This window comes from Budorcas taxicolor, chromosome 13 (assembly GCF_023091745.1).
Source record: "Budorcas taxicolor isolate Tak-1 chromosome 13, Takin1.1, whole genome shotgun sequence".
NCBI classification, from domain to species: Eukaryota; Metazoa; Chordata; class Mammalia; order Artiodactyla; family Bovidae; genus Budorcas; species Budorcas taxicolor.
Genome location: NC_068922.1, coordinates 76,761,824 through 76,788,232, shown reverse-complemented (window position 1 = coordinate 76,788,232; position 26,409 = coordinate 76,761,824). Strand labels below are relative to the sequence as shown.

General features: G+C 53.7%; 1 protein-coding gene across 1 annotated transcript in view; it reads left to right on the top strand.

The window, feature by feature from the left end:
* PREX1 (phosphatidylinositol-3,4,5-trisphosphate dependent Rac exchange factor 1) overlaps positions 1 to 26,409 on the top strand; it is a 178,431-nt gene that overhangs the window by 142,112 nt on the left and 9,910 nt on the right. Inside the window, exons 15-32 of the mRNA XM_052650398.1 lie at positions 367 to 439; positions 5,121 to 5,263; positions 6,807 to 6,899; positions 7,869 to 8,017; positions 9,762 to 9,847; positions 10,870 to 11,006; positions 11,669 to 11,780; positions 13,494 to 13,681; positions 13,981 to 14,142; positions 14,810 to 15,020; positions 15,411 to 15,687; positions 16,277 to 16,483; positions 17,808 to 17,896; positions 19,336 to 19,418; positions 19,579 to 19,669; positions 21,546 to 21,674; positions 23,281 to 23,322; positions 24,717 to 24,934. Coding sequence (XP_052506358.1) covers positions 367 to 439; positions 5,121 to 5,263; positions 6,807 to 6,899; positions 7,869 to 8,017; positions 9,762 to 9,847; positions 10,870 to 11,006; positions 11,669 to 11,780; positions 13,494 to 13,681; positions 13,981 to 14,142; positions 14,810 to 15,020; positions 15,411 to 15,687; positions 16,277 to 16,483; positions 17,808 to 17,896; positions 19,336 to 19,418; positions 19,579 to 19,669; positions 21,546 to 21,674; positions 23,281 to 23,322; positions 24,717 to 24,934 — 2,490 coding nt within the window. The remainder of the gene's footprint in view (positions 1 to 366; positions 440 to 5,120; positions 5,264 to 6,806; positions 6,900 to 7,868; positions 8,018 to 9,761; positions 9,848 to 10,869; positions 11,007 to 11,668; positions 11,781 to 13,493; positions 13,682 to 13,980; positions 14,143 to 14,809; positions 15,021 to 15,410; positions 15,688 to 16,276; positions 16,484 to 17,807; positions 17,897 to 19,335; positions 19,419 to 19,578; positions 19,670 to 21,545; positions 21,675 to 23,280; positions 23,323 to 24,716; positions 24,935 to 26,409) is intronic.

Genomic DNA, 26,409 nt, shown 5'->3' with positions numbered 1-26,409 from the left:
AGACGCACTGCCATCTATAACAGTAAGGGTTTCAGTACCAGGGCTGGATGGGGCAGGGAGGGTTGTTGCTGGGCAATCAACAGTGTCTGCCACATAAGATCTCCATTTCTCTTTTTGCAGTGTTTATCGCGTGCTACTCCATGCCTCTGTCACATTTAAATAACACACAATCATATATTTTTCTGGTTTGGGAGTTGTAAATAACAATCACAGACGTGGTTGGCGGTACCACAGTAAATAAGACAGAGGCACATCCCTGCCCTCGTGGAGTCTCCCTTCCTGGGGTGGCAGTGGGCTCTTTGTCCACCTGGCTCAGCCCCTTGGGCCAGGTCCACCTGACACCTTCCCATTCTTGTTCTGTTCCAGGGTGACTGCCAGACACGTGAGGAGGCGGTGGCGCTTGGAGTGGGCCTGTGTAACAATGGTTTCATGCATCACGGTAATCCAGCCCTCCGCTCAGCCTAGCCTCCCCAGGGGGTAGGGTGGGGTAGGGTGGGGTGGGGTGGGGTGGGGTGGGGTCTGTCCTGAGATAGAATTGCTGGCAGGGACCCTGGTCCCTGGTGCATGTTTCAGCCAGGGGAAACGGGCCCAGAGACAGCAAGTGGTAGGCTGGCGGCTGCCCAGCAAGGCAGTGGGTGTGGGCCTGTGGACTGCTGTGGCTTTGGGCCAGCTCATGCATTCCCCTCCTCCTCCACCCCCAGTTCTGCACCAATGGAGGGACCACTTCAGGTGTCCCGTGGGGACCAAGGTGGCTATCAAATCCATGGGTTTCCCAAGCCTTTAGTCCTGGAGGGGAGATGGCCTCCCAGGGTGGGCAGCGAGGCTGGGCAAGGTGGGCCTGGTCCATGGGCCTCGTGGGAGGGGAGGAGAGGGGTCCGTGGGGACAGAGGACCGGGCTGTGAGTGTGAGAGGGAGGAAGCCAGGCAGGGCCTCGCCCCTCAGACATGTCCCTCCTTCTCTCGCAGGGAGAAGCGTGTCGGAGGGGAGGCGGGTGGACGGTGTGAGGTGGTTCTGGGGACGGAGAAATGGTTCCACTGACACCGCTTAAAGATAACAGAGAGATTATATCCTGGGCCCGGCCTCCCCTAAGAACTCTGCATGTAGTGATTAGTTTAATCCTTGTGGCTGGTCCTTTGATGTTGGTATAACATCATTCTGGGCCGGTGTATAAATGAGGCCCAGAAGCCAGGCAGTTAGGACACTTGCGCACGGAGGGGCTGGGATTTGGACCCAGGCAAGTTGGTGTTCCAGGCCACCCGTGAGCTCTGTGGCCAGGGGAGCCCTGAAGTTCCTTCTGGTCCCGGGGGCCCCCCAAGTTCCCACTTTTTTAGGATGAGTGGACTTTTGGCCTCTCCCCCACCCCCACCGCCAACAAAGAGCCTTTCTCTGGTTTCCAGAACAACCTCAGGGCCTTGTCACACGCAGTGTTTCCCTTGTCCAGGGGCCCCTCCCTCCCTGCCTCATCCCCTGACTTACCAGCATTTCTGCTCAGCTCTGGTCTCTCCAGCGAGGCCCCCCAACCAGCTCGGAGGGGTCCTCTCCTGCCTCCCCCTCTGGACCAGCTCAATTCCCTTTTCTTCTCGGGACTGCCCTGTCCCCGTGAGGCTGAGTCCACACCTCTGCTCTATCTTTGTTCATCCGTAGCGTGTCTTTTGCCTGTGGGCACCGTGCTAGGCTCTGGGGACCAGATGTGAACAAGAAATACAAGTCCTGCCCTCGTGTGTGTGCGTGTGTGTGAGAGAGTCACACAACCGTGAAATGAGCTGAAGCCGTGCTGGGGGAAGGAGTGGCCAGAAATCCTCCCAGCGTCTGCTCTGTGCACCAGCTCAGAGGTTGGCGAACTCTGCCTGTAGAGGGCCAGACAGTAAATGTCTTAGTTCTTGCAGGCCGCACGGTCTCTGCCACAGCCCAGCTCTGCTCCTGTAGTCTGAGAGCAGCTACAGGGGATGCATAAACAAGTGGGTGTGACGTTTAGCCAATAAAACTTTATTTAGAAAAACAAACTGGGGGCCACAGCTTTCTAAACTTGGTCCAGGAGCCGGATTTGCTGTCCCTTTGCCCTGTGAGGTCAAAGGCCATCAGGTTTGGCCCCTGCTGTGAAGCCACCAGGCCTGGTTCTGGGCCCGACTCAGCTTGCTGACAGCAAAGCCCTCTCCTCTCAGCTTCAGTTTCCCCATCTTTCCCTCCCCGTCTGAGCTCAGCATTCTGACAGCTCTGGGGCACTGGGACTCACTCCACAGCTGAGAGGGGCAGGTCGGGCCCAGGCAGGGCAGCCCGGGTCATTCCCGAAACCCACTCTGTTCCCTGCAGGGATCTTTCCGAGCCCCATCCCTCCCTCCCATCAGCTGGATGGAACCTCTCATTTGTGGGTGAGAGTAATTAGGGGTCCACCCCAGGGCTATTTTGGGAAGGCGGCTGTCTGAGGACCTTCTGCTGGGGGTGACCCCGGGCAGCACTGACACCCTCGGGCACGCTCAGGGAGAGAAATTGCAGGGTGCCTCCCTCAGGCCCCTCTGCCTGCCACGAACTCCAGACCAGGCTAAAAGAGGAAAGAGCCGATCCTAGGGTGGCGGCTGCTGCAAAATGCAGGTTAGGGTGCCGGATGGAGGGCGTGGTGGGGCCTGCCTGGCGCCTCCCGGGGTATCTGACCTGGGTTTGCGGGGCCCTGCGGTGTCCCCGGGGAGGGGCCGAGAGGCAGTGGTCCAACCCCCTCGCTGTAGGTGCAGACAAGGAAACTGAGGCTCATGGTTTAATCTTTGAGGCCGCTTGGGGACATTGGTTGTTATCCCTACAGATGAGGAAACTGAGGCTCAGAGAGGCTAAACGGCCTTGAGGTTGTGGGCAGGGGGAACTGACCAAGGCTTTCAGTGATGGTCTGTGCCCGCATCTCACGAAGCCCTGGCCAGTGGCCTTGACTGGAAGTTGGGAGTGGTCGGCCCTCACCTGGCCGAGCTCCTGGACTCTGGGGTTCCAGCTGTTTCCCCAGATGTTTCAGCTGAGACACAAGACACAGCACAGTGCCTCCTCCTCCCTCTCCCGGAGACTTGTAGCCTTGTGTTTACAGTGGAGGGGAAGCCAGCCGGCCTCCTGGGGCCTGGCTCCCAGCTCTGGGGAAAGCAGCAATTTGAGCGTCTGTTCTCTCCAAGGAGGTAATAGAGGTGGCCTGAGAGCCATGCTCACAAACAGCTAGCTGTCCCGGGAAGGGAAGAAGGCAGAAAGAAAGGCCTCTTGATGCTTTTCATGTCTTTAGAGGCTTTCGGGGAGGCCTGAAGCTAAGGCAGCTGCTTGTCCTTCCTTCCCGGGCCCACTGACCTCAGACGACTGCCTTGACCTCTCCCCCTTATGGAATTTGTCCCTGTACCCATCCGTCAGGCCAGGCTGGGCAGTATGATGAAGAGGAGGAGCCTGGGCTCTGTGACCTTGGGCAGTTTATTTAGCTCCTCTGGGCCTTAGTCTTCCTGTCTTTAAAAGGGGTACAGCAAGTCCTCCTTTGTCTGCAGAGTAAGTGATCTTAAGCCTATATTCCTGGTGTGCTCTGCACTAGAAGGTATTTAGTTAAATTGTAATCTACGGAGCCCATATCACATGCTGATTGTTACCAGTTTTTTTTTTCTGTTTTTGTTTTAATATTTTTCAGTCACACAGCATATGGGATCTTAGTTCCCTGACCAGGGATCAGACTCACATCCCCTTCAGTGGAAGCATAGAGTCTGAACCACTGGGCCGCCAGGGAAGCCCCTGTTACTAGTTCTTTTTACTCACTTTCCTGCCTAGTCTTAGAGGTCTGAAGACTTTTTCTGTAAGGACCCGGATAGTACATGTCTCAGGTTTTGTGGAACGTACAGTCTTTTGCAGTTATTTAACTTTGTCCTTGTGACCCCAGAGCAGCCCCAGGCAATATATAAACAAATGGGTGTGACTGTGTTCCAATAAAACTTTATTTATGAAAAGTGGGAGTGAGCCACATTTGGCCCACAGAGGCTAAGTGTACCATCCCCTGGTCTACAGGGTCTCATTGTGGTCTGTTTCTGATTATTAGTGAGGGTGAGTTCCTTTCCATGTACTTGGCACTCACCACTCTTAGGTTTTCCCATTTGTTAATTACCTATTTATATCCTTTATCCATTTATCTATGAGTTTCCCAGCTTTCTCTGGTTGATTTGTTGGAGTTTCCTGTATATTCAAGATTTCTCCTTTGTTGATTTTAGACCAGACGGTTAATTTTGAATCTGTGAGCTGCCTATGGCCTTGCTATTGAATGGAAGTCCTTAATTTTATCATACTGCTCTTTTTGGGGGGGTCTTGTATATGAACTCTTTTTCTGTTTTAAGACAAAGATACTTGCCTGCATTTTGTTTGGTGAGCTTTAGTTTTCCTATTCTTATTTAGGTCTTTGATTGAACAGGAGTTTATTGTTATATATGGTGTGAGGTAGGGATCTGATGTTTTTTTTTTCCCCGTAAGTGAATCAGTTTTCCCTGTACCATCTGTGGAATACTCCACGTGGTTGTTCGTCATCCATCATCTGCTGCTGCTGCTAAGTCACTTGTGCGACCCCATAGACGGCAGCCCACCAGGCTCCCCCGTCCCTGGGATTCTCCAGGCAAGAACACTGGCGTGGGTTGCCATTTCCTTCTCCAATGCGTGAAAGTGAAGTCGCTCAGTCGTGTCCGACTCTTGGCGACTCCATGGACTGCAGCCTACCAGGCTCCTCCGTCCATGGGATTTTCCAGGCAAGAGTGCTGGAGTGGGGTGCCATTGCCTTCTCCCCATCATATGCTAAGTTCCCATAAAACAGTGTCCTCTTCTGTGACAGCTGTTCTCTTCTGCTGGTTCTTTATTTCTGCTGTGGTTCCGCAGCTTTGTACCTTACATGGCTTTGTAACATGCCTTTATATAAGCAGGTGGGATGAGTTCAGAATTTTCATGAGAGTCAAAAAGCCAGGCTTTTATGTGAACTATCCTAATATGTTAGTTTTGGCACAGGACTTTACTTACTAGAACACCATGCTGGCCAACCCAAGCTTGTCCAGGGGCTGGTCCTGGCCCGTGGCTGCTAGTCAGCAGATACCACTGAAAGCTCCCCATGTGAGCCTGACCCCGTGTCTGTGGGTTTGCAGTGCTGGAGAAGAGCGAGTTCAAGGATGAGTCCCAGTACTTCCGCTTCCACGCAGATGAGGAGATGGAGGGAACCAGCAGCAAGAACAAACAGCTTCGCAATGACTTCAAGCTGGTGGAGAACATCCTGGCCAAGCGCCTGCTGGTAGGAGCAGAACTGAGCTTGCTGCATCTTCCTTCTCAGACCTGCCTGCAGGCCTGGGAACTGGGCAACCTTCAGGTTGTGGCTGGAGAAGCTGGGCTCACCTTGGGGCGCCCAGAAGTAAGGGGGAGATTTTAGGCGGTGCCTGGCAACACAGCCCAGATGCCAGGCTACTTTCCTGGCCAGACCACCCTCCTGACAGAGGAGACTGGGCTCGCTGGGCTCCTTTTCTTTTTCTTCCCCTCTCCTCTTTTCCACCCCACCCTCAGCCTAGCCTTCACAGGGAGGATGGCCTCCTGAAATGACCCCTCTCACACCAAAGCCTTGGGTCTTCTGGGCCGGCACCCTTGTTCAGTTGCTGCAATTAGCCTTGCAGTTAAGGTAGGACATTTACCAGCCTGGACAGGTGTTTTACCAGCCTAGCCCATCCTGTTTCTGTGCCTCCTGGCGAGCCGCAGCCTCCGCCTTGAGGCCTGGCCCACGCAGGTAACTGGGAGAGGGGCTCAGAGAGGCTGGGTCTCTTGGCATAAGCCAGAGTTGGGGCTGAAGCCTGCCTGACGTGCAGGCAGCTCTATTCACGTCTTTCCTGTCGTACTTAAGGGGGGTGCTGATCCAGTTCCCATTTCTCCCGCCACAGAGCCCTCAAGCGCTCCACACCACACTTGGGACAAAACCTTCCTGCCTCTTTTCCTCCCTCTCCTGTGCTCCCTGCTCCTCGCCCCACTTAGCGCAGCCGCTCCAGGACTCTGGGGCCTGACTCAGGGCCCTGGCACCTGCAGTGCCCTCTGCTGGGAGCACTTTTCTCCACTCTCTATAAACTTCTGTTCCTCATTCCATTCAGGTCTCCGCGCAGATGTCCCCTCCCCTGGCCCTGCTTCTGTACTGCATTCTGTCCCTCTAAGTGCTTTATTTTAATTGTGCACACACCCCTGGGCACCACAGTCTCTATTTCTCTGTCTGTTTGCAGTCTGTCTCTCCTACTAGGCAGTCAGCTATACATGAGGCAGGAACTGTGTCTTGTTTGGTGCCGTTTCCAAAACAGTGAAGTGCCTGCCCCATATAATAGACAGCAGCTCAGCAAAATATGTACTGAGGAAATAAAATGCATTTCCCTATATCCCCACCACCACGGACGCCCCCAAACCTCCCACCCTTCTTGTCGTCCTGCGATGGGGAGGGACGGCTCCTCCCTAAACCCCCTTCCTGTCCCTAAGTTCTTGGTGGCAGGACACTTTGGGGTCTGATTTATTTCATTAAGGCAGTAAGCTGTTATTGAGCACCTGCAGTGTGACAGCAGATGGGGAGACAGTGGAGCATAATAAATAAGGAGGCTCTGTCCTCAGGTTGGGAGGAGGAAAGGGGAGGCAGGCCAAGAAAGCTAAATGAATACATGGTCACCCCACTCCCAGCCCCGCCCTAAGAAGGTCTGGGGCATGAGGAGCCGGCTGGGTCACGGTGCCCTCCAACCCGCCCCTGTGGGGCCAAGCTGGGGCAGGCTCCAGGCCCCCCTCCCTGTCTGACTACCTCTCCTGCCTCGAACCCTCAGATCCTGCCCCAGGAGGAAGACTACGGCTTCGACATCGAGGAGAAGAACAAGGCTGTGGTGGTGAAGTCGGTCCAGAGGGGCTCGCTGGCGGAGGTGAGGCGGCTCAGAGGGGCCACCCCGGCTCCCAGGCTGCGTGCCGACAGGAGAGTGGGGCACCCTCCTCCAGCTCAGAAAGCCCGGGAATGGCAGTGGTTCCTCCTGGCTCCTTGTCCTCCTGGGGAGACTGAGTCCAGGTCTCTGGGAACTAGTGATGGAGCCCCTGGGATCCAGGTTGCCCTCCCAGCGTGGACCACCAGCTCCCCCTGCTGGCCCTGCAGGGGCCAAACGCAAAAAAAAAAAAAAAACAAAACCGCGCGGGGCCTCAGCTGATTATAGAAAAACCAGCCGCCGGAATAAGCAGGTTTGTTTTGCTGCTCCGAGATGGATAGGAAGTCTGGAGGAGGGAGGCCAAGGCTTCAGCCCCAGGGCCTCTCAGCTGTTGTCAGGGGTGTGCAGATGGCTGGGAGAGAGGCGCTGGCCACTTTTTCCAGGGGCCTCTGTTTGCTTCCTTATAGCGATCAGGAAGGCGTTTGGCTGCATGTAGTAGCCGCAGGCTGGGCTTGACAGTGGCTGGAGCCCCAGGGCTTCTGTTTTCTTGTGATGTAAGCAGTTTAGAAGGAGGTGGTTATAAGTCTTGGTTCAGGGTTGACATCTCTTCACCTTTGCTGGCCAAGGCCTCGTGGTCACCAGGTGGCCACCCCAGGTCGATGCCTCGTGTCCTTGCAGAGCCGGGCAGGAAGCAGGGGCGGGCTGGAAGCTTCTTCTCAGGGAAGATGTCTTTGCCGTTAGCAGCCCCCACAGGCCTCCCTTCACAGCTCGTTGGCTGGCATGGGTCTCACCAGCCCGCCTCACTGTTTACCACAGAGGGCAGTGAGGATGCCCCGGGGGGAGTCTCACTCGGGTCCTGCTTGGTCCCTGGGGCTGGTGACTCTGCGCCCCTCAATCGAGCGGCTCCTTAGTGAGGAGGAGAGGGGGTCAGTGACCTGGTGTGCTCGTCTCCCTCGCCACCCTGCCCCCGCCCAGATGGCCGGCCTGCAGGTGGGGAGGAAGATCTACTCCATCAACGAGGATCTGGTGTTCCTGCGGCCCCTGGCTGAGGTGGAGTCCATCCTCAACCAGTCTTTCTGCTCCCGCCGCCCGCTGCGCCTCCTGGTAGCCACCAAGGCCAAAGAGTGAGTGTCTCCAGGGGCGGGGTGTCTGGGGCCCTTCCTCTCGGGATGAGTTGCCCAGGTCCCAGGGGCGGTGGTGGTGGGGGCGGTGCCCGGCTGACCCAGGTCCCCGTGGCTGGCGGGTCCTCCCACAGGCACGTGCCAAGGTGCTGCTGGCTCTGTTCAGCTGACAGTGCTTACTGGGTGTCTGCTGTGTGCCCGCTGGTGTTTCGGGCTTGGGGGACGCAGTCCCGTCTGCATAGATCCGTTTCCTCGCAGATCTCAGTCTGTTTGGAGGCTAGAGCAGGAGACGAACAAAGTCAAAGCAGAAAAGGGAGGGACGTACCAGGAGGTAGTAAGTGTGGACCAATATATCGGGTCGGCCATAAATCATTTGGGTTTTTGCATTACATCTTATAGAAGAATCCAGACGAACATTTACCCAACCCATTATAAAGCTGGGACAGGAGATGGGCTGTGTGGAGGAGATGTGTGTCAGGGAGATGCCCCTGAGAACGGAGGTGAAGACCTGAAGGGGGGTGAGGGAGGGGATCAGGGGGACATCTGGAGGAGGGGGGTTGCTGGCAGCGGAAACAGGAAGTGCAGAGGCCCCCCCCCGGGTCACTGGGGCTAGTATGTTTGAGCAACAGTGAGGAAGCTGATAGGGCTGGAACAGGGTGGGCACTGAGGTCGGTCAGACAGTAGAGGCCAGGCCCTGTGGGACCTGTGCCTACAGTAAGGAGCATGGAGCTACTGGAAGGTTCTGAGCGGAGGGGCGGCGTGATCTGACCCAGGTCCTGGGCAGCGCAGCATCTCTCTGGCTGCAGGTGGAGGCTAGATTGTCAGGGCGGGGGCGGAAGCAGGAGAGGAGGCTGCCAGCCAGCCCCTCCCAGCCGCGGTGAGAAGTGGTCGCGTACCAGATAGAGGCACCGGGAGGAGCGTTTTCTATTTTAAATCCTGCGCGTTTGCTTTTTGCTTCTCCCTTCTATTCAAGGCAGATGCTTCTGGTTTTCTGTTGATGGGAGTGATCGAAAGTTTTAAATAGCATTCTTTCAGTTCAGAGGCTTGTCAGTTTCGGGGACATGATTGATGGTTTGGCTGGTATACAGAAGTGGGAGAAATCACCATGGTGGAACATGCCCGCTTCAAGTTCCAGAAATACCTGGGGTTTGAGAACAGGCTCCCAAGATGGCTTTTTATGGCAGGTAGGGACGATCCAAGGCCTAATGTGGGGGACATGCCTTAGACAGGGAAGCCAATGGCTACATTGAAGCCCCTGGATTAATAATGATCTTGAGCAGGGGCTGCCCATTCTGCCCTGGTGATTCACCCACAGAGTGGCTGAGTCTTCTGGGCTTTCAAATTGTGAGCTCTGGGGGACACGTGGACATTTTTCTGGAGTCAGCACCCAGATGTGCTGGGGGTCACTTGTCACCCTCCAAGTAAGTGATTATTAAATAAAATATGCACTCACCAAGGTCTGGTGGCCACAAGGCCTCTTTTCACCCAGAGGATGATAGTGAAGGGTTAGGAGGGTGCATAGACAGACTTTCCAAAGGTGGGCTGGCTGGTTCTGAGGAATCAAAGGCCCTGCTCTGTGCGCTCTGGTTGAGCGAGGTTTCTCTATGCATTTGGAAAGTCTGGTGCTGCTGCTGTCTGGGGCTGGATTTCCCAAAAGCCCGGGGGGCAGGGGCTCCCCTGGTGGCCCCCTGGGCTCTCTTTCGGGAGTGACACTGCTGTACCTTATGGCAGCTTCTGTTCGGTGCAGGATTGTCAAAGTCCCCGACCGTCCAGAGGCGCTGTGCTTCCAGATCCGTGGAGCAGCCCCGCCATATGTCTACGCGGTGGGGAGAGGTGAGTGGGAGCCCAAGGGACGTGGAGTGGGGCTTTGGGAGGCCAGTCTGTTGTGTGTGTAGGAGTTCAGAGGCACCTGCCCAGTTAGCTCCAGGCCTGTGCCTCTTAGCGCACAGTTAGCACTTACCTTCTTTGCTGGGAGCCAAGGCTTGTAAATATGCATGCCTATGGGGGTTGGGCAGCTACATATGGGCAGCTGAAAGGAAGCACTAGGGAGTGGTGAGGACTGTGGCAAAGTGAGAAAAATGCACATTCTCTCGAAACAGGGCAGCGTTTCTTCAGCTCCAGCTCCTTATTGCCAGGCAGGAATGTGGCAGTTTGAGACTCATAGGACAGCTGAGAGAACATGCCCTTGGAGCCTGGTAGACCTGGGTTTAAAACCTGGCTTCTTTTAGACACATGACTTGAGAGAGCCACTTTGCCTCTCTGAGCCTGTGTTTCTCTATCTGCAAAATGGGGCTGATCCTGGCTTCAGTATCATGGGGTTGTTGTGGGACTTAAAGGAGAAGAGGGCTTCCCTGGTGGCTCAGTGGTAAAGAATCCACCTGCAGTGCCAGAGACGCAGGTTCGTTCACTGAGTCAGGAAGATCCCCTGGAGGAGGGCATGGCTGCCCACTCCAGTATTCTTGCCTGGGGAATCCCATGGACAGAGGAGCCTGGCGGGCTATAGTCCATGGGGTTGCAAAGAGCTGGACATGACTGAAGTGAGTAGCAAGCACACACGCGAAGGAGACGAAACTCTGGAGTGACATGTGCCTGGGTTCAAGGCCAGCCTCCCTTGCCACGTGACCTTGGGCTCACTGCGACTTCTCTGAGCCTCAGTCTCTTCTTCTGCCAAATGGGAATGACAGTGCCTGTCCTGCCCACTGGTGCGGGGTGGAGAGTGGCTGTGAGGTGGGAGGATGGAGGTGCCCTTTGGTGTGGGGTGAGGGACAGGTGCATCTGGTTACTCGCCCTTGCCTGATACCGCCCCAGCCTCTCATCGCCTGGCATCCAGCCTCAAGCGTTCCTGTCCCCTTTAGGCTCCGAGGCTGCGGCTGCGGGGCTCTGTGCCGGCCAGTGCATCCTGAAGGTCAATGGCAACAATGTAATGAATGACGGAGCCTCAGAGGTCCTGGAGCACTTCCAGGCATTCCGGAGCCGCCAAGAAGAGGCCCTGGTGAGCCGCCTGGCAGCCAAGGGGATCAGGGAAGCCCTGCTCACTGGGGTGGAGGCTGAGGGCACCCTCCCTTCTCTGGGGAGAAGCCTGCAGGCACCACAGGGTTTTGGGTGGGGTGGGGCTGCGGACCTGAGGGCTGAGCTGGGCCTGGGCTCTAGGACCCCTCTGCTTCCTGAACCTCATGGCCTCAGTTTCTACAGTTGTGAAATGGGTGTGATAAGACCCTCTTTTCTTACCACATAGGCACGTTGGGCAACTAGTCACACTGATGATAAGAAATTGATGTTGTACTTGGTTGGGGACCCAGGGTTCTGTGGACAGTGGTTCACTGGTTTATTTAATAAGCGTTTCCTGTGCACCTGCTGTCTGCCTGGCATGTTTCTAGACCCTGGGGCCACAGGAGAGACAAGCTTTCTGCTCCCATGAAGCTGACTTACGTTTTCAGTGCTCCCCCTCCCCTGGCTTCTGTGAGGAGCGTAGACTGTGGACGCTGAGGGCCGAGTGTGGCTGGAGATCTCTCAGGAAGTTTCCAGAGTGAAGTCTGGGAGGGCTCTCTGAAGGTGGTGTCACCAACAGGCTGCAGCCCTGAGCTTTGGAGTTGGGACAGCACGCACCTGGGCTCTGGGTGTCGTGGCGCCCCTCTTACTCGGCTCCCCACACAGGGCCTGTACCAGTGGATCCACCGCACCCACGAGGATGCGCAGGAGGCCCGGGAGGCCGCCGGCGAGGACCCCGGTGGTGAGGGGGCCCGAGAGGAAGACCAGCTCGACTCAGGTAACGGGACAGGCAGGCTGTGAGCCAGAGACGCCCGTGGGGACTGGGTCCTCTGTGTCCACACTCCTCCCAGTCCCATCCAGCCCTCCTTGATGCTGTCATTTCTGTATCAGTCTCCAATCGCTGCCGTAACAAAGTACTAGGAACCTTGTGGTTTAAAACCACATGCATTTACTACGTTACTGTTCTGGAGGTCACAGGTCTGAACGGTGTCTCCCTGGGCTCTAATCAAGGTGCCAGCAGGCCTGTGTTTCCTTCTGTGGCTCTTCACTTGGTTGATTCAGGGAAACAGCTCCCCAGCCATCCCTATAAACCCTGCTTTTTTGTTGACCCCAAAGTCACCAGCAAGGAGCCCAGAGCTGTCAGACACCATGGCATTGAAAGCCCCTGATCTTCCCCTGCCTCCTCCTGCCCCCAGCCTAGCAAGAGCACAGAAGCGACTGGAGAGGAGGAGCTATCAGTCAAACTCCAAGCATTTAGTCGGCACCTACTATGTGTCAGCCTCAGTTCTAGGTTCGGAGGATACAGTAAGGAATAAAACAAAAAATTCCCTGCCCTCGAGGAGCTGTTCCCTTGCTGCTAAAACACCCACAGCCTGAAAGAGGGGTCCTAAAGGAGACAGGCTGATGGGAAGAGGGAGAGACTGGAGGCCCGCTCTGAGCTCAGTTTATGCCCCTCTTAGAACAAAGGGCTGTGGGCCTCCTTCCCCCAGCACATGGGTGACCCCACTGATGACGAGGGTAAAGCACACTGGGAAGAGCTGGTGGTTTCGAAACTTCCATTCAATAAGTAGAAGCACCTACTGTGTGCCAGGTCACGTTCAAGGAGCTGGGGAAACAGGAGTGAACAAGGCAGACGGGGTCTCTGCCCTTAGGGCACTGACATGAGGGGAACAAGATAACGAACAAAAGAACAAAAAAAGTTGATAATTGGTGACGTAGCCTGGAGGGTGAGGGGGAAAGGGTGAAGTGTGTGCGCTGAGAGTACTCTTTGGAGCAGGTGGGAAGGAAACCGCTTCATGCCATAAAGTGTCTCCTTCCTAGATACATCACTACCTAGCTGTGTGACCTCTAAGGAGTCACAGTCTCTCTGGGACCCTGTTAATCTCGACTGAAACTGGGCTCCATAAAAACACTGGCTCAGCAAACTAAAAAGGCTGAGTAGGGTTAATGAGCTTCAGGTCTGGCTCGATCCAGCATTTCATATACTGAGGAGGCCTTCATTTTCTCCAGTTCTCAGCTCTGCTCCCTCTGAGTTGGTTTCCCTCTTACATGCTGTTTTCTCCACCTAGTGGCTCTGGTAACTTGAAATCCAGTTGAAAAAGAGGATGTCTCCTTCTCTTTGTAGATCCAGACAGATCTCCCTCTCATGGGCTCAGCTTGGGTCACATGCTTGTTCCTGAACCAGTCACTGTAAATAGAGGAAATCAAACATGCTGAACGGCCAGGCCTTTGCCTCTGGGGGAGGGTATGGATGGCTCCTTTTCGGAGCCGCAGAGACTGTGAATGAGACTCAAGGCTTGATTCCTGAAAGGAAAACCTTTTAGAATAAGGAGTGAGTGACAGTGGGCTGGCAAAAGTGAAAAGAGCCACAGCACAGGTTTCAGTTTCCCTGCCTGGCTAATGTAGGTGGTCTGCGGTGCTGGGCCCCGGGGGCTGGCTTGGCGTGGGGTGGTGCCCCCTCCACAGGGTCACCTGTCCCTCTGGCTTCCAGCCTTCCCCCTGATGTCCCTGGGCCCCCAGCCAAGCCAGCACGAGGACAGCCCTCTGGTCAGCCTGACAGTGGACAACGTGCACCTGGAGCACGGCGTTGTGTACGAGTACGTGAGCACGGCGGGCATCAAGTGCCACGTGCTGGAGAAGATCGTGGAGCCCCGCGGCTGCTTCAGCCTCACTGCCAAGGTCTTGCTGGCTGTGGCCCTGCCCTGGAGGGGGTTGGGGGTGAAGCAGCCTGACTCCCATGTCCTCTGAGTTAGCCTGGGGAACCTTGGTCCTAATTTCTGCCCCTCCACTTGGTAGCTGTGGGGCTTAGGAGACTGACTTCTTATCTCTGAGCCTCAGTTTACTCATCTTTTAAGTGGGCCAATAATAGACCTGACCCACACGTGTATTACAAGGTGTATGGTAGTCGCTCAAGATAAACCCCTTAAGACTCTCCCAGGTGCCCAGTGAGTACTCAGTAGCAGTTGATATTTCTGCAGATCCTTGAGGCCTTTGCTGCCGATGACAGTGTCTTCGTGCAGAACTGTGGGCGGCTCATGGCCCTAAGCAGCAACATGAGGACCATGTCCCACTTCGAGTTCCGCACCATCTGTGACACCAAGCTGGAGAGCATCGGCCAGAGGATCGCCCGCTACCAGGAGGTGCCTACACCCTACAGGGTCTCAACTCAGGGTGTTTCAGTTGTAAATGTCAAATGCCAACCCAACTTAGCTTAAACAAACAGGATAATTAACTGGTTTATATTACCGAAATGTCCATAGGTAAGCTTCAGGCATGGTTGTATCCAGCACTCAGATACCACACTGTTACAAGAACAGGACCTCTCTCCTGTTGACTTTGTTTTCCTTATTGGTTTTGCTCTCAGGCAGGCCCTTTTCATGTGATGATAAAATGGTCCTCAGTAGTTTTAGCCTTAGCAACCCGAGTAGAAATAGAATGTGATGAGGGCTCTTGTTGGCTTGGCCTGGGCCTGTGCAAGTTCTGCAGGAATGGGGAGGCAGCATTACTTGAACCTCACAGATGCTGGGTCAGGGAGAGATGTTCTTCCAGGACACCTCAGGTGCAGCTGAAATGGAGACATCTAGGTGGGTAGGTACTTGGAGGCCTCACATTCCTCCAGGACTTCCCTGAAATCTGGGTCCAGTGAAAGGCAGTGCAGGGGAATTCACTTTTTCATTTGGACTTAATGGCATTTTTTTTCAATTTTGGAATGTCTGGCCTAAGCTAGGATAAAGTGGGTACTGGAGGTGTGCCAGAATTCCCAGACCCTTAAGTAATAACCCCATGCCTCCCCCCGACCCTTCTCAGTTTGCAGCTCAGCTAAAAAGCAGGATCAGCCCACCCTTCAAACAAGCACTCCTGGAACCCCATCCACTATGTGGCCTGGACTTTTGCCCCACCAACTGCCACGTCAACATCATGGAAGTATCCTACCCCAAGACCACTCCCTCAGTTGGGAGGTCCTTCAGCATCCGTTTTGGTCGCAAACCCTCCCTCATCGGCCTTGACCCAGAGCAAGGTAATTGCATGTGTCCATCAAAAATGCGTTCAGGTCTCATAGTACAGTACTTAAACAGAAGCATATCTGAAGGCCAACAGGCTAGAGCTGGAACGGTGGCTCTATGGTCATCACGGATCCAGATTCCTCCTATCTTTCTATGCCCCCATCTCTAAATGTTGCTTTTATCCTGAAAGATGCCTCATGGTATAAAATGACTGCTGGAGTACCAGCCATCATGTCTACATTCCAGGCAGGAAAATGATCATAGTAGTTAAGAGTGTATTGGCACCAAATTGAAACTTTCTTATTAAAGCAGTTTAATGTATTAAAAGAATATTTTAAAGGGAAACTTTTTTCATTTACTGAGATCCTTAAAATAGGTTTGTGAACTTTTCCTCCCTACCGTAGGTCACCTGAACCCCATGTCCTATACCCAACACTGCATCACCACCATGGCTGCCCCATCCTGGAAGTGCCTGCCTGCTGCGGACGGGGACCCACAACATCAGGGTCCCAACGACAGCAGCTTTGGGCCAGCCAGTGGAGCCCTTGGCCAGGAGGACCGAGGCCTGAGTTTCCTGCTCAAGCAGGAGGACCGTGAGATCCAGGATGCCTACCTGCAGCTCTTTACCAAACTGGATGTGGCCCTGAAGGAGATGAAGCAATATGTCACTCAGATCAATAGGTGAGCCCTGTGTCAGGGTCAGGATTTCCCAACATCTGCGCCATCAACATTTTGAGTAGGATTATTCTTTGGAGTGGGGGGGTGTCCTGTCCATTAGTGGTTATTAGCGGTATCCCTGGTCTCTACCCACCAGATGCCAGTAGCACTCCCTTCCCTAGTTGAGACAGCCTAAGATGTCTTCAGATGTTGTCAGAGGCCTTCTAGGGGCAGAATCACCCTGATTGAGAACCGCTGCTCTAATGAAAGGATGGATGTAGGCAGCATCGTCAGTAGAGGCTGAAACTATCGGTGAAAGGTTTGGGGGGATCTTTATTATTTCAACACTGCAGAGAGAGAAAGACGACTGGACGTGATGGCCCTTTTGGTGCCTTGCAGCAGGACGCACAGCACCACCTAACAAAGCGTTCTCACCAACACAAGTCGCTCAGTTCTCTGATCGAAGTTCTAGGCTGGCTAGATGATGCGGGGCATAAGGGAGGCTGAAATGGTTCCTCAGGGATGAAGTTGGCTAAATCCAGAAGGCGGGCAGTTCTAGGTGACAAATGACCGGGGGGCCTGTGTCTTTGCTCACAAGTCTTTGCTCCCACAGGCTACTGTCCACCATCACAGAGCCCACCTCCAGTGGGTCCTGCGACCCCACCTTGGCCGAGGAGGCCTCCTCCCCACCGCTGGTCAGCGAAGAGAGTGAGATGGACAGGACCGACCACGGGGGCAGCAAGAAGGTGTGCTTCAAGGTGTGCGAGGAGGATCAGGAGGACTCGGGTCACGACACCATGAGCTACCGGGACTCCTACAGGTGGGGGCAGGCCTGGCTTGGGAGGGTCTCGTGGGGTTTGGTGTGGAGGCATAGCTGAGGCCCTGGCTGTGGAAAGGTCAGAATCAGGACGTTTCTCAGGAAGCTGTGGGACAGGGTGCTATTGCCTACCCGTGTGGTTTGTGGTTCTGGGGAGTTATCTGAGTCCCACAGCACACCCTGGATCCACTCTTCAGCCTCCCTCCTCCCAGACGAATGTTTCAGGGCCTGCCCCCTTGGGGATACCACTGATCCTTTCCACCTCGATTTCTGTCCCCATACGTTGATGGAATGTAGTCCAGGAAAAAGTCAAGATCTTTGTGTTTTAAAATCAACGTCAGGCCTCAGGTTTTTGCAACACTGTTTTTCCTTGATCCAGGGAGTAAGACTATTTTTTTTCCCTCCTAACTCTCGAGGATCTGAATTGTTTTCTTCTGGTTAATTATTAACAAGATGGGTGAAGTCTTAATTAGTGGGTTGAACAGACTGAAAACTCAATTTTCTATAATAAACCGTGGAGTGAATGGAATTCCATACCACAAACCAGTGCTGTGGCCCCCCGTGAAAAGGCTCTCTAACATCTGACGGTTGTGGTTAAACTAGAACCTTGGAGGGACACTTCATATGGTTTGGGGCAAAAAGAGAACTGATAGAATTTGGCAAGGCCTTGGGCCCCGTCCTCCCGGCGTTTATAGCCTTTCAGTCTTCAAGGGGCCTGGTGTTTCTTGGTGTCCTGTGTAATGAGATGGTCTGGCTGACTGGGTCCCATGTGTTCTTGGAACCTTGTGTCCACAGACCAAGATCTTATCTCTGCGTTTCCATTCTGACATTTTTGGATCCTCCAATTTTTCCTTTTAATTGTCAGAAAAGTGAAGGAAAGAATTTCGGGGTTGTGGTTTTTGATTCCCCATACCTTCTGAGTTCCTGGGACACAATCTAAGCACACACAGTCTTTGTTCCTAGGAGGTTTCCGGCCAGGCCGTGTGGTCGAGTGTAGGGGTGCAGATGTGTCTCGGGACAAGACTGTCCCACGAGGGCTGTGACGGTAATTATACCCGAATGAAGATGAGTCACTGTCCACCTACCATCTCTGTGTTTCTATACCGAGGCCTAGACAGGTTCCTCCAGGGTGGGACCTAGCGATCCCACTGGGACAACCTTCCCCATCTCTGGCACTGGTGCTTGGCCAACAGTGCTCTCTCTGGGCCCGTCATCTACCCAAGGGTTTTGTCTACACTCCAGAAAGTGGGTTCCGGATGCTGGGACCAGAGGCTGTGAGCGGGGAGGCAGAGGGCTGACTCACACCTTCCTCTCTGCCATTCTTCAGTGAGTGTAACAGCAATCGGGACTCTGTTCTGTCCTACACCAGCGTGAGAAGTAACAGCTCTTACCTGGGCAGCGACGAGATGGGCTCCGGTGAGTGCCAGGGCTGAGGGGGTCCCCTGGCGAGATCGTGCTGTTTGTTTTTATTTTGGTACACTTTCCTACACATTCTCTAGTTTTCAGTTGCTTTGCATGGTTTGGTAATGGTTTTCCTTCACTCATTTTGCATGTGTTTATGGCACACCTGTTATGTGCTGGGACCACAGCTGTGCATTTTGAAAAGACAGGCCCTTGTAGAGCTCATGTTCTCTGTGAATGTCCTGGACACAGAACAGATAGATAGAAACACTCCTGATCCAGTTACCAGGTGGGATGCGGTCTCCCGCATTGCTAAAATAGGGCGACCTGATGGTTTCCAGGAATGACATGTGCTCAAACCCAAAATTCACATAACACAAAAGAAGTACCTGAAAATCAGTCAGAATCTCAGCCTCTCCCACAGAAATGACCATTGAGGATATTTGGGGATCACTGGTGAACATGTATTCTGCACAGAGGTGGAGAAATGTGAGTGGATGGCTGGAGGGAGAGACAGACAGACATAAATAAGAATTTATAAGTTAGGGTGGCTCGTTGGTGAAGAATCTGCCTGCGAATGCAGGAGACACAGGTTCATTCCCTGGGTCGGGAAGATCCCCTGGGCAAACCCACTCTGGTATTCTTGCCTGAAAACTCCCATGGACAGGGGAGCCTGGTGGGCTGCAGTCCATGGGGCTGCTAAAGAGCTGGACATGACCGAGCAACTGAGCACATACATTCGACTGTAAGTTACTTGCAACTTTTACCGAAAGACTGAAATTTGTTTTAATCTCCATGGATTTCAGCCTTTAGTGTTTTTATTTTGTGAAAGGGATAGACAGTCACATGGCTCATAATTCGAAAGGCGTGAGTGGGAGAGGGTGGGTGGTGACCAGCCTCCCTACCATCCTTGCTCCCCGGCCTCCTGGTTCCCAGGCTCCCGCTGCCACTGCTGTTGTGTGTGCCCTTCCGGAGGTGTCTGTGCATAAAAATTTAATTTTAATTATACTTCACTTTGGCAGAAGAAAAAGAAGCTCAGGAAATATCACAGCTATTTCTGAACTTGGATAAATATTTCATCACAGAAGCTATTCAGCTGCAAAAACTACCCCTGGGGAGGTTTTAGGAAGGCGATTTCAATGAAACGGCTGGGGGATGAATGAGAGATGTGGGCTCTGGTTCCTTCACTTGTTTTCAGAGTGAAAATAGTAACAGTGACTTACAGTTGTGTAATGTTTTAGTTCCTGTAGCCCATTTTGCGGATAAACAAACTGAGGCTCAAAGAGGTCAAGTGATTTGTGCAGCATCGCACAGCTAGGACCTGGATCTGTCAGGCTCCAAGTCTGCTGTGGGTTTCGGAGCTCTGTAGCTACATTGCCTTCTTGTGAGAGAGCCTGGGAAGGTGTGTGATGGGGCAGGAATAGTTGATGGCTGTGGTTTCTTCCTTTTGCCAGGGGATGAGTTGCCCTGTGACATGAGGATCCCATCAGACAAGCAGGACAAGCTTCATGGCTGCCTAGAGCATCTCTTTAACCAGGTAGGCTCTTTGTCCCAACCCTGGCCTGACCTTGCGTTCTTCCCATCACCCTGGGTAAGAACCCGTAAGTCAGGAGCCAGGGCAGGGGCCAGAGGTCACAGGTTCTAGCCACTTGGAGGGCCCTGAGGGCCAAATTAACCCGGGGCTTCCTTTCGCCCAGGTGGACTCCATTCACGCACTCCTCAAGGGGCCAGTCATGAGCAGAGCTTTTGAAGAGACCAAGCATTTCCCCATGGACCACAGCTTACAAGGTGAGCAGAGAAGAGTCCTCAGGCATGGTGAGGGATGCCAGCCCACATCCATCAGGAACACAGCCTGTGATGTGGCTTGTGTGCTGGATGGGGGCCAGGCTGCCTGGGCCGCACACTGCCTGCTGTACCCTTCACCTGCCGAATGGCTGTGGGCCAGTCCAGGGGCGATCAGCAAGCTCAGCCCATGGGCTGAATCCAGCCCACAGCCTGTTTTTGTACTGTGAGCTGAGAATGATTTTTTATTTATCGTGAGTCATCAAAACAAAACAAAAGAAAACATGTGATAGGAGCCAAATGCCTGCAAAGCTTAAATCAGTTCCTATCTGACCGTTTACAGAAAACGTGTGTGGACCCCTGGGCTGTCCCTGAGCCCTTCCGGGCCTCCGTCTGCCCATGTATAACACAAGGGAAAGGGCTGGAGCACAGTTTGCCAGCCCTCAAAAACCCCCAACCCTCTTCATCATTTTAGACATAGTCACAGACTCTGCCGACATCTTTACAGTTTTTAAACTATATTCATTTGCTGCCTGTATTGCTATCGATAGATCTTGTCTGAAAAAGTGTCTCCCTTTAACAAATTTAATTTTGAAAAGAATTTATTAAACTTCCTGTAAGTGGAAAATCATCACAATATGCCATAAAATAATAAGTCCAGTGGAACCAACAATGAAAACTGCCCTTGTATTGTAGTTAGGCACTGTTGTCTGTCCAGAGCTCTTTGTTGTTTATTCATGAGAGGGGTTAACAAGTTAAAGAAGTGTTAAGGACTTGACGGCACCAAATTGAGACTTTCTTCTCGAAATGATAGAGAGAAAAATAATCAACATTTATGTCTTTCTACCTGCCTTTCCTCTTGTTTACCATTGACCCATCCCCCCACCCATTTATCTACCCATCCATCCATCCATCCACTCTACCCACCCACTGACCCACTACCATCCACTTATCCATTCACCCACCCATCCATTCATCTACCATATGCCCACCCACCCACCCATTCATCCATCTGTCTGCTCATCCATGCATCCATATATCCAGTAAGTAATTTCCAAGAACCAACTTGTGCTCAGCCTTGTGGTGGGCTCTGGGTCTTGTGAGATGAACGAGACACTGCCTCTGACCTCCAGGAATTTCTAGTAGGGTGCATGAGATAAAGAACCAGTTGCTTCTAAGTGAGGGTCGGAATTTGTGAGGGGTTGGGGTGCCCTAGCAGAGCCCTTCCGACAATCTCAGGGTCATCTCTGCCTGGGATGGACCTCTGAAAGAAGAAATGTCAAACTCAGAGGAGCCGAAACCATAAAATATCTCAGAAACTTGAGACTGTGTAGCAGACACGAGGCCAAAGGAACAGAGGCCTCCGTCAGCCTGTCTGGGGCCAGATTCAAGTCCCATCTTGCTCACTGCCTTGATGAGTCACTTTAGGCAAGCCACTTTCCCCACTCTGTGCCTCGGCTTCCTCCTCTGTGTAGGGAAAAGGTTAAGCTAGGTTATAGCTCATGTGCCAGCTTGGTTGTGGCTGTGAGGGGGTGGGACCTGAGGATGCTTCTGTGACTACATTCAGGCTCAGGAGAAGAAAATGCCGAGATTCATTTGTGATTCTGCATTGGATTGGTTGTGCCTGCTAGGAGTCCCATCCTCAGACTAGTAGTGCTGAGATTGAGTAGCGATGTCTGCCATGGGTATAGTACTATCCATTAGCAGCACACTTACAATCTATTTGCCTTCCCATGGACCAGATGATACCCAAGGCTCTCACCAGCATCCTTGACCTAAGATTCTGAGCTTTGGAATCTAGCAATGGAACAGAGGCCTTGGTGGCACCATTTCTCAAAGCTCCCTGTCTCTTTTCTGCCCCCCTGTCACTTTCCTGCTCCAGAGTTCAAACAGAAAGAGGAATGTACAATCCGTGGCCGGAACCTGATCCAGATCAGCATTCAGGAGGACCCCTGGAACCTCCCCAATTCCATCAAGACCCTGGTGGACAACATTCAGAGATACGTGGAAGGTCAGTCGGGCAGGGAAGGCTGTCACGTGGCGATCTTGCGGCCTCCGGTTCTTAGTGTGGAACATGGGAGGGTCAGCAGTGGGTCCACCTCTGTGCCCATGTCTCTCTAGGCCCAGGGAGAGGACAGGAAGAGCCAGTGCCCCTTTCTCAGGGCCCTGGGACAGTACACACGTGGTCAGGGAACTGCTCATCTGGGGTGCCCGGGGGCGCCCTCACAGAATCAGGAGGCTAAGAAGGCCGAGCTTGTTCCTTCCCAGCTTCCAAAGCTGTGGATTTAGTTAGGTTTCTATTGTTTATGATCAAGGATACAGGTGTGTGTTGAGGGGAGAGAGGGTCCTTATCAGACTTGGGCCTACAGGTAGGTTTGGATGCTCTAGCGTTAAAAAATGTGAATATTTATAATCTGAAAGCCCACATACAAGTCTAGACATCTGGCTATTCTTGAAAAATCAGACGATCTGGCAGTAACAGGCCTGCAGCCCTGCATTCACACTTGCTTGGAGATGAATGGTGGCCTCCATCTTTAGGTTGGGGAGGGGAGCCTTCCAGGCCACGTGGACCCCGCCATACCCTGTGGCCCAGGGTCTGCTTCACACCCCTTATGTTACCTGCCTGGCCCTTGGCAGCCTTTGAACCTGAGGCTCCTGGGTTAAAAGGAGCCCAGGCCAGGGAGACATTTGATCAGCATAGCAGGGGGTACTTGGCCCCAGGCTCATGACCCCAGGAACAGCCCCCTCTGAGTTGGAAGTCTGGGTTGGCCCTGAGCTGTCCTGTTTTCCAAAGCTGTCATTGGTTATTAACATGGACTCTGGAGCCGGACGGCCAGGGCTTGAACCCCAGCTCTCCCACTTATTGGCTGTGTGATCTTGGCAAGTTTCTTGACGTCTCTGTGCCTCAGTCTCTCCACTGTAAAATGGGTTCACAGGGCGCCTTCGCTTATGTGTTGTTGTGAGGAGTGAATGAGTCAGTACAAATAAGGCACTTGGTACAGTGCCTGGCATACAGTAAGTCCTCAATAAGCAGACGCTGGTGTTCCTATCACACCGTCCCTGCATCTTGGGGCCTCCCCAGGATAGAATGTATTACAAGAGCCCAGACCCAAAGGCCTTTCAGGTTTTTCTAAGCCCCTTCTGGGCCCAAGAGCCTTTATGTGAAGGAAAGAAACCAGGATGTTAGCTTGTGTCTGGAAGATCTGAGCTTTGTCTGCATGTGGGCAGGGCTTGGCCGTGTAGGGTGGCGTGAATAGGTGCCTTAGGATGCGTGTGAACTTATATGAGCACCTATACGCATATGTGCCTGAGCAGGTACAAGGCTTGTGCTGGGGCTCTGGCCCAGGAGTTGCAGGGGCTGGTTTCAGTCTTTGTTTGGTGGGTGTATATAAACAATTGGGGTGCAGATAACAGTTGGGGTTTCAACCCCTGGATGTCTGAGGTTTCTGGAATCTACCCAACACTCATTCAAAGCTTCCTGAACCTGGCTGTCTGTACCCTGAGCTTCACAGGAAAGAGGGGCAGAGCACGCAGGCCGGGGGGCAGGCTTGGCTCTGCTGGCATCTTCTGCTTACTCCACTTAGCGCATCTCCCTTCTTGGTCCCTTCTCCTTCCAGATGGAAAGAACCAGCTGCTCCTGGCCTTGCTGAAGTGCACAGGTGAGAGCTTTGAAAGGGCGACGGTCTGCAAGGTGCTTATGCTGGGTATATCCAGGAGAGGCTGTCCCAGCAGCTGGCGCTTGTGACCGCAGCCCAGGGAAGGCCTCTCCTGCCGACCAAGGTTGACTTCCACAGGGTCCTTGGGGCCTGCCTGCGGGGGAGGTAGCCCTGTGGCCTCCAGCACCTTGAGAACTTCTCGGATCTCATTTCCTCCTCCTGTGTCTAGGGGACAAGTCTCAGGCCCTGGAGCTAGGAGCGCTCTCTCTTGTCACCTCCCAGGCCTGGGCTGATCTCAGTGAGGACCCAGCATAGAGCGGTGATGATTTCAGAGGCTTCCTCCCAGTGGAGCCCTCAGCCCCAGCCTGGGGCTTCCTGCCCTTACAGATGGTGGGAAGGAAGAGGGGTGATTGATGCCCAGGGGAATCTTGGAGGTGTTCTGTCCCATCCTTCTAGAAATTCTCAGCCATGGGGCAGCTAGAATAGGATCTAGGTCAAAACTGGGCACAGAAAACCTGTTGGCTGTTGCCAGTCATCAACAATAATCCCTTTCAGGGAATTCCCTGGTTCAGTGGTGAGGACGCGGCACTTTCACCGTAAGGGCCCGGGTTTAGCATTTTTGCGGGGGAAGTTAAGATCTCGTAAGCCGAGTGGTGCAGACAAAAGCAAAACAAAAAGTCCCTTTCTGAAGATTAAGGGGCCTAAATGACCAATTGCCTGAAATTGGCCAGTTCTGAAAATCACATCACACGCAGGGGTCAAGGAATTGGAGGTGGGGGGGAGGGATGATAGGAAGAAGGTATACGTCTCAAAAACAGACAAAATGGTAAACTGCCTTCCTTCAAACATGGAGCTTGTTGTCACTGTCATTCTTGGTCAAGGCTGAGACATTTCCTAATAAATAAACGAACAGCTGAAGGTAGGGGTTTGGGGCAAGTGTTAGGGAAATCACAAGTTTGTTTTTTAAAGATTTTTTTCTTTTATGAGGATCAGTTTTTTTTCTTAAGTTTTTACTAAATTTGTCATAACATTGCTTCTGGTTTATTGGCCGTGAGGCATGTGGGATCTTAGCCCCCCAACCAGGGATCGAACCCCCACCTCCTGCATCAGAAGGTGACGTCTTCACCACTGGACCACCAAAGCAGCCCCTGTTTTATTTTATTTTATTTTTAATAGGCAGATGGGTCATTGAGAGAGTTGAGTTTTGCCACAGATCGGCTTGCTTTTGGAGAGTCAGTTTTTAATGGAGCTGGCTTTTGGTGCCAGGGGATGAAGAGAATTTTGGCAAGTTGGGCCCAGATGGGTGGTCCGGTTAGGGGAGAGGGGGCTAGTTCGGGGTTTCGGGGTGCCAACCTGCTGATGGCCCCGCGTGGCCCCTCCGCCCCCTCCGCCCGCAGACACAGAGCTGCAGCTGCGGCGGGACGGCATCTTCTGCCAGGCCCTGGTGGCCGCCGTGTGCGCCTTCTCTGAGCAGCTGCTGGCAGCCCTGAGCTACCGCTACAACAACAACGGCGAGTACGAGGAGAGCAGCCGGGACGCCAGCCGCAAGTGGCTGGAGCAGGTGGCGGCCACGGGCGTCCTCCTGCACTGCCAGTCCCTGCTCTCGCCGGCTGTGGTGAGTGGGGCTGGGGGAGGCCTCGCTCCGCCGTCATGCTCCTAGTTCGTCCATTCAGCAGCGGCTCACTGAGAACCTGCTGGGTGCCCTTGTTCTAGGCACCGGGGACCCGGCGCTGGACATAGCACCACGTTCTTATACTCAGGAATCTTATATCCTGATTTTGGGGAGATCAAAATAAGTAGCCAAGGACACGGATGGTGTAGACCTCTGGTTCTCACGGGGCAGTTCTGCCCCCAGGGGACACGCGGCAATGTCTGGAGACATTTTCGGTTGACGAAGAGGAGGTACTGGTGTCTGGTGTGTAGAGGCCAGGGGCCAGGCTGCTCCTCCAGGGTGCTCAGCCACCCCAGCCCTCAGGCGAGAATTATCTAGGCCCCAAGTGTCAGTTGTGCTGCAGTTGAGAAACCCTCGTGTATAGCGATGAGGGGGAAGGAGAAAAATTAAGCAGAGGAGGGGGCAGGAAGGTCTGTGGGCAGTGGCAGTTGAAAGTGTGATAAGGTGGCCACCGGGAGCCTCACGAAGAAGGTGACCTCTGACCCAAGAACCAAAAGAGGGGAGAGGATGAGCCTTCGGACCCTGGGGAGGAGCCCTCCAGGCAGAGAAGACAGCAGGTGCAAAGGCCCTGAGGCTGGAGCAGGCACACAGTGTTTGAGAAACAGCAAGGTTCCCAGCATGGCTGGAACAGTGAGCCCAGTGAGGGGCGGCAAGTCCTGAGAAGCCACCAGGGTCTGACTGTGCGGGTCTCGCAGGCTCTTGTAGGACTTTGGCTGTTCCTTCGCGTGGGTGGCAGCCAGGGGAGGGTTTTGAGCAGAGGAGGGACAGGGTCTCACTTTGGCACTTAAAGGATCACCTGGGGCTGCGGGGTGGGGAAGAGTGTGGAGGGGTAAGGGCAGAGGCTGGGAGACCCGTGAGCAGACTTTTGTGATGGTCCAGGGAAACTTCCTTGGTGCAAATAGCTTCTGGTTTAGTCTTTGCAGTAGCCCCAAGGCAGCATACCCGCTTTTTAAGGATGAGAACACTAAGGCCCAGGGAGCAGGTGTGAACTGTGGGAGCCCGATGCTAAGCCCAGTTCCCCCAGCTGATCTGCTTTCTCTGCACTTTCTCTTTTATCCCTCGTTGCCCTGCTTGTTCACTCTCGGGGCTCAGTATCAGGGTGGGTCCTTCTACTAGCCGCCGGGGGTGAGGGCAGAGCCAGTGACTCAGCATTGTTGGGTACTGGTACTTAGAGCCGATGCTCCCCAGGAGTAAAAACCTGCTCTGCGGTCTTTGTTCCTCCACCCACACGCCCAGGCTGGAGCTCCCCTGGCTTCTGCAGCTCTGAGCCTCCTCGACATTTTCCCAGGTGGGAGGAGAAGTCACAACTGCAGGCCGGTTGGGAAAGCGTGGCCTTGGTGTTCCCTCTGCTGGCCGATGCTGCAGACGGGCGCCCGCCTGATGGCAGATCCCTTCTCACTTGATTTCTGGATGTGAAC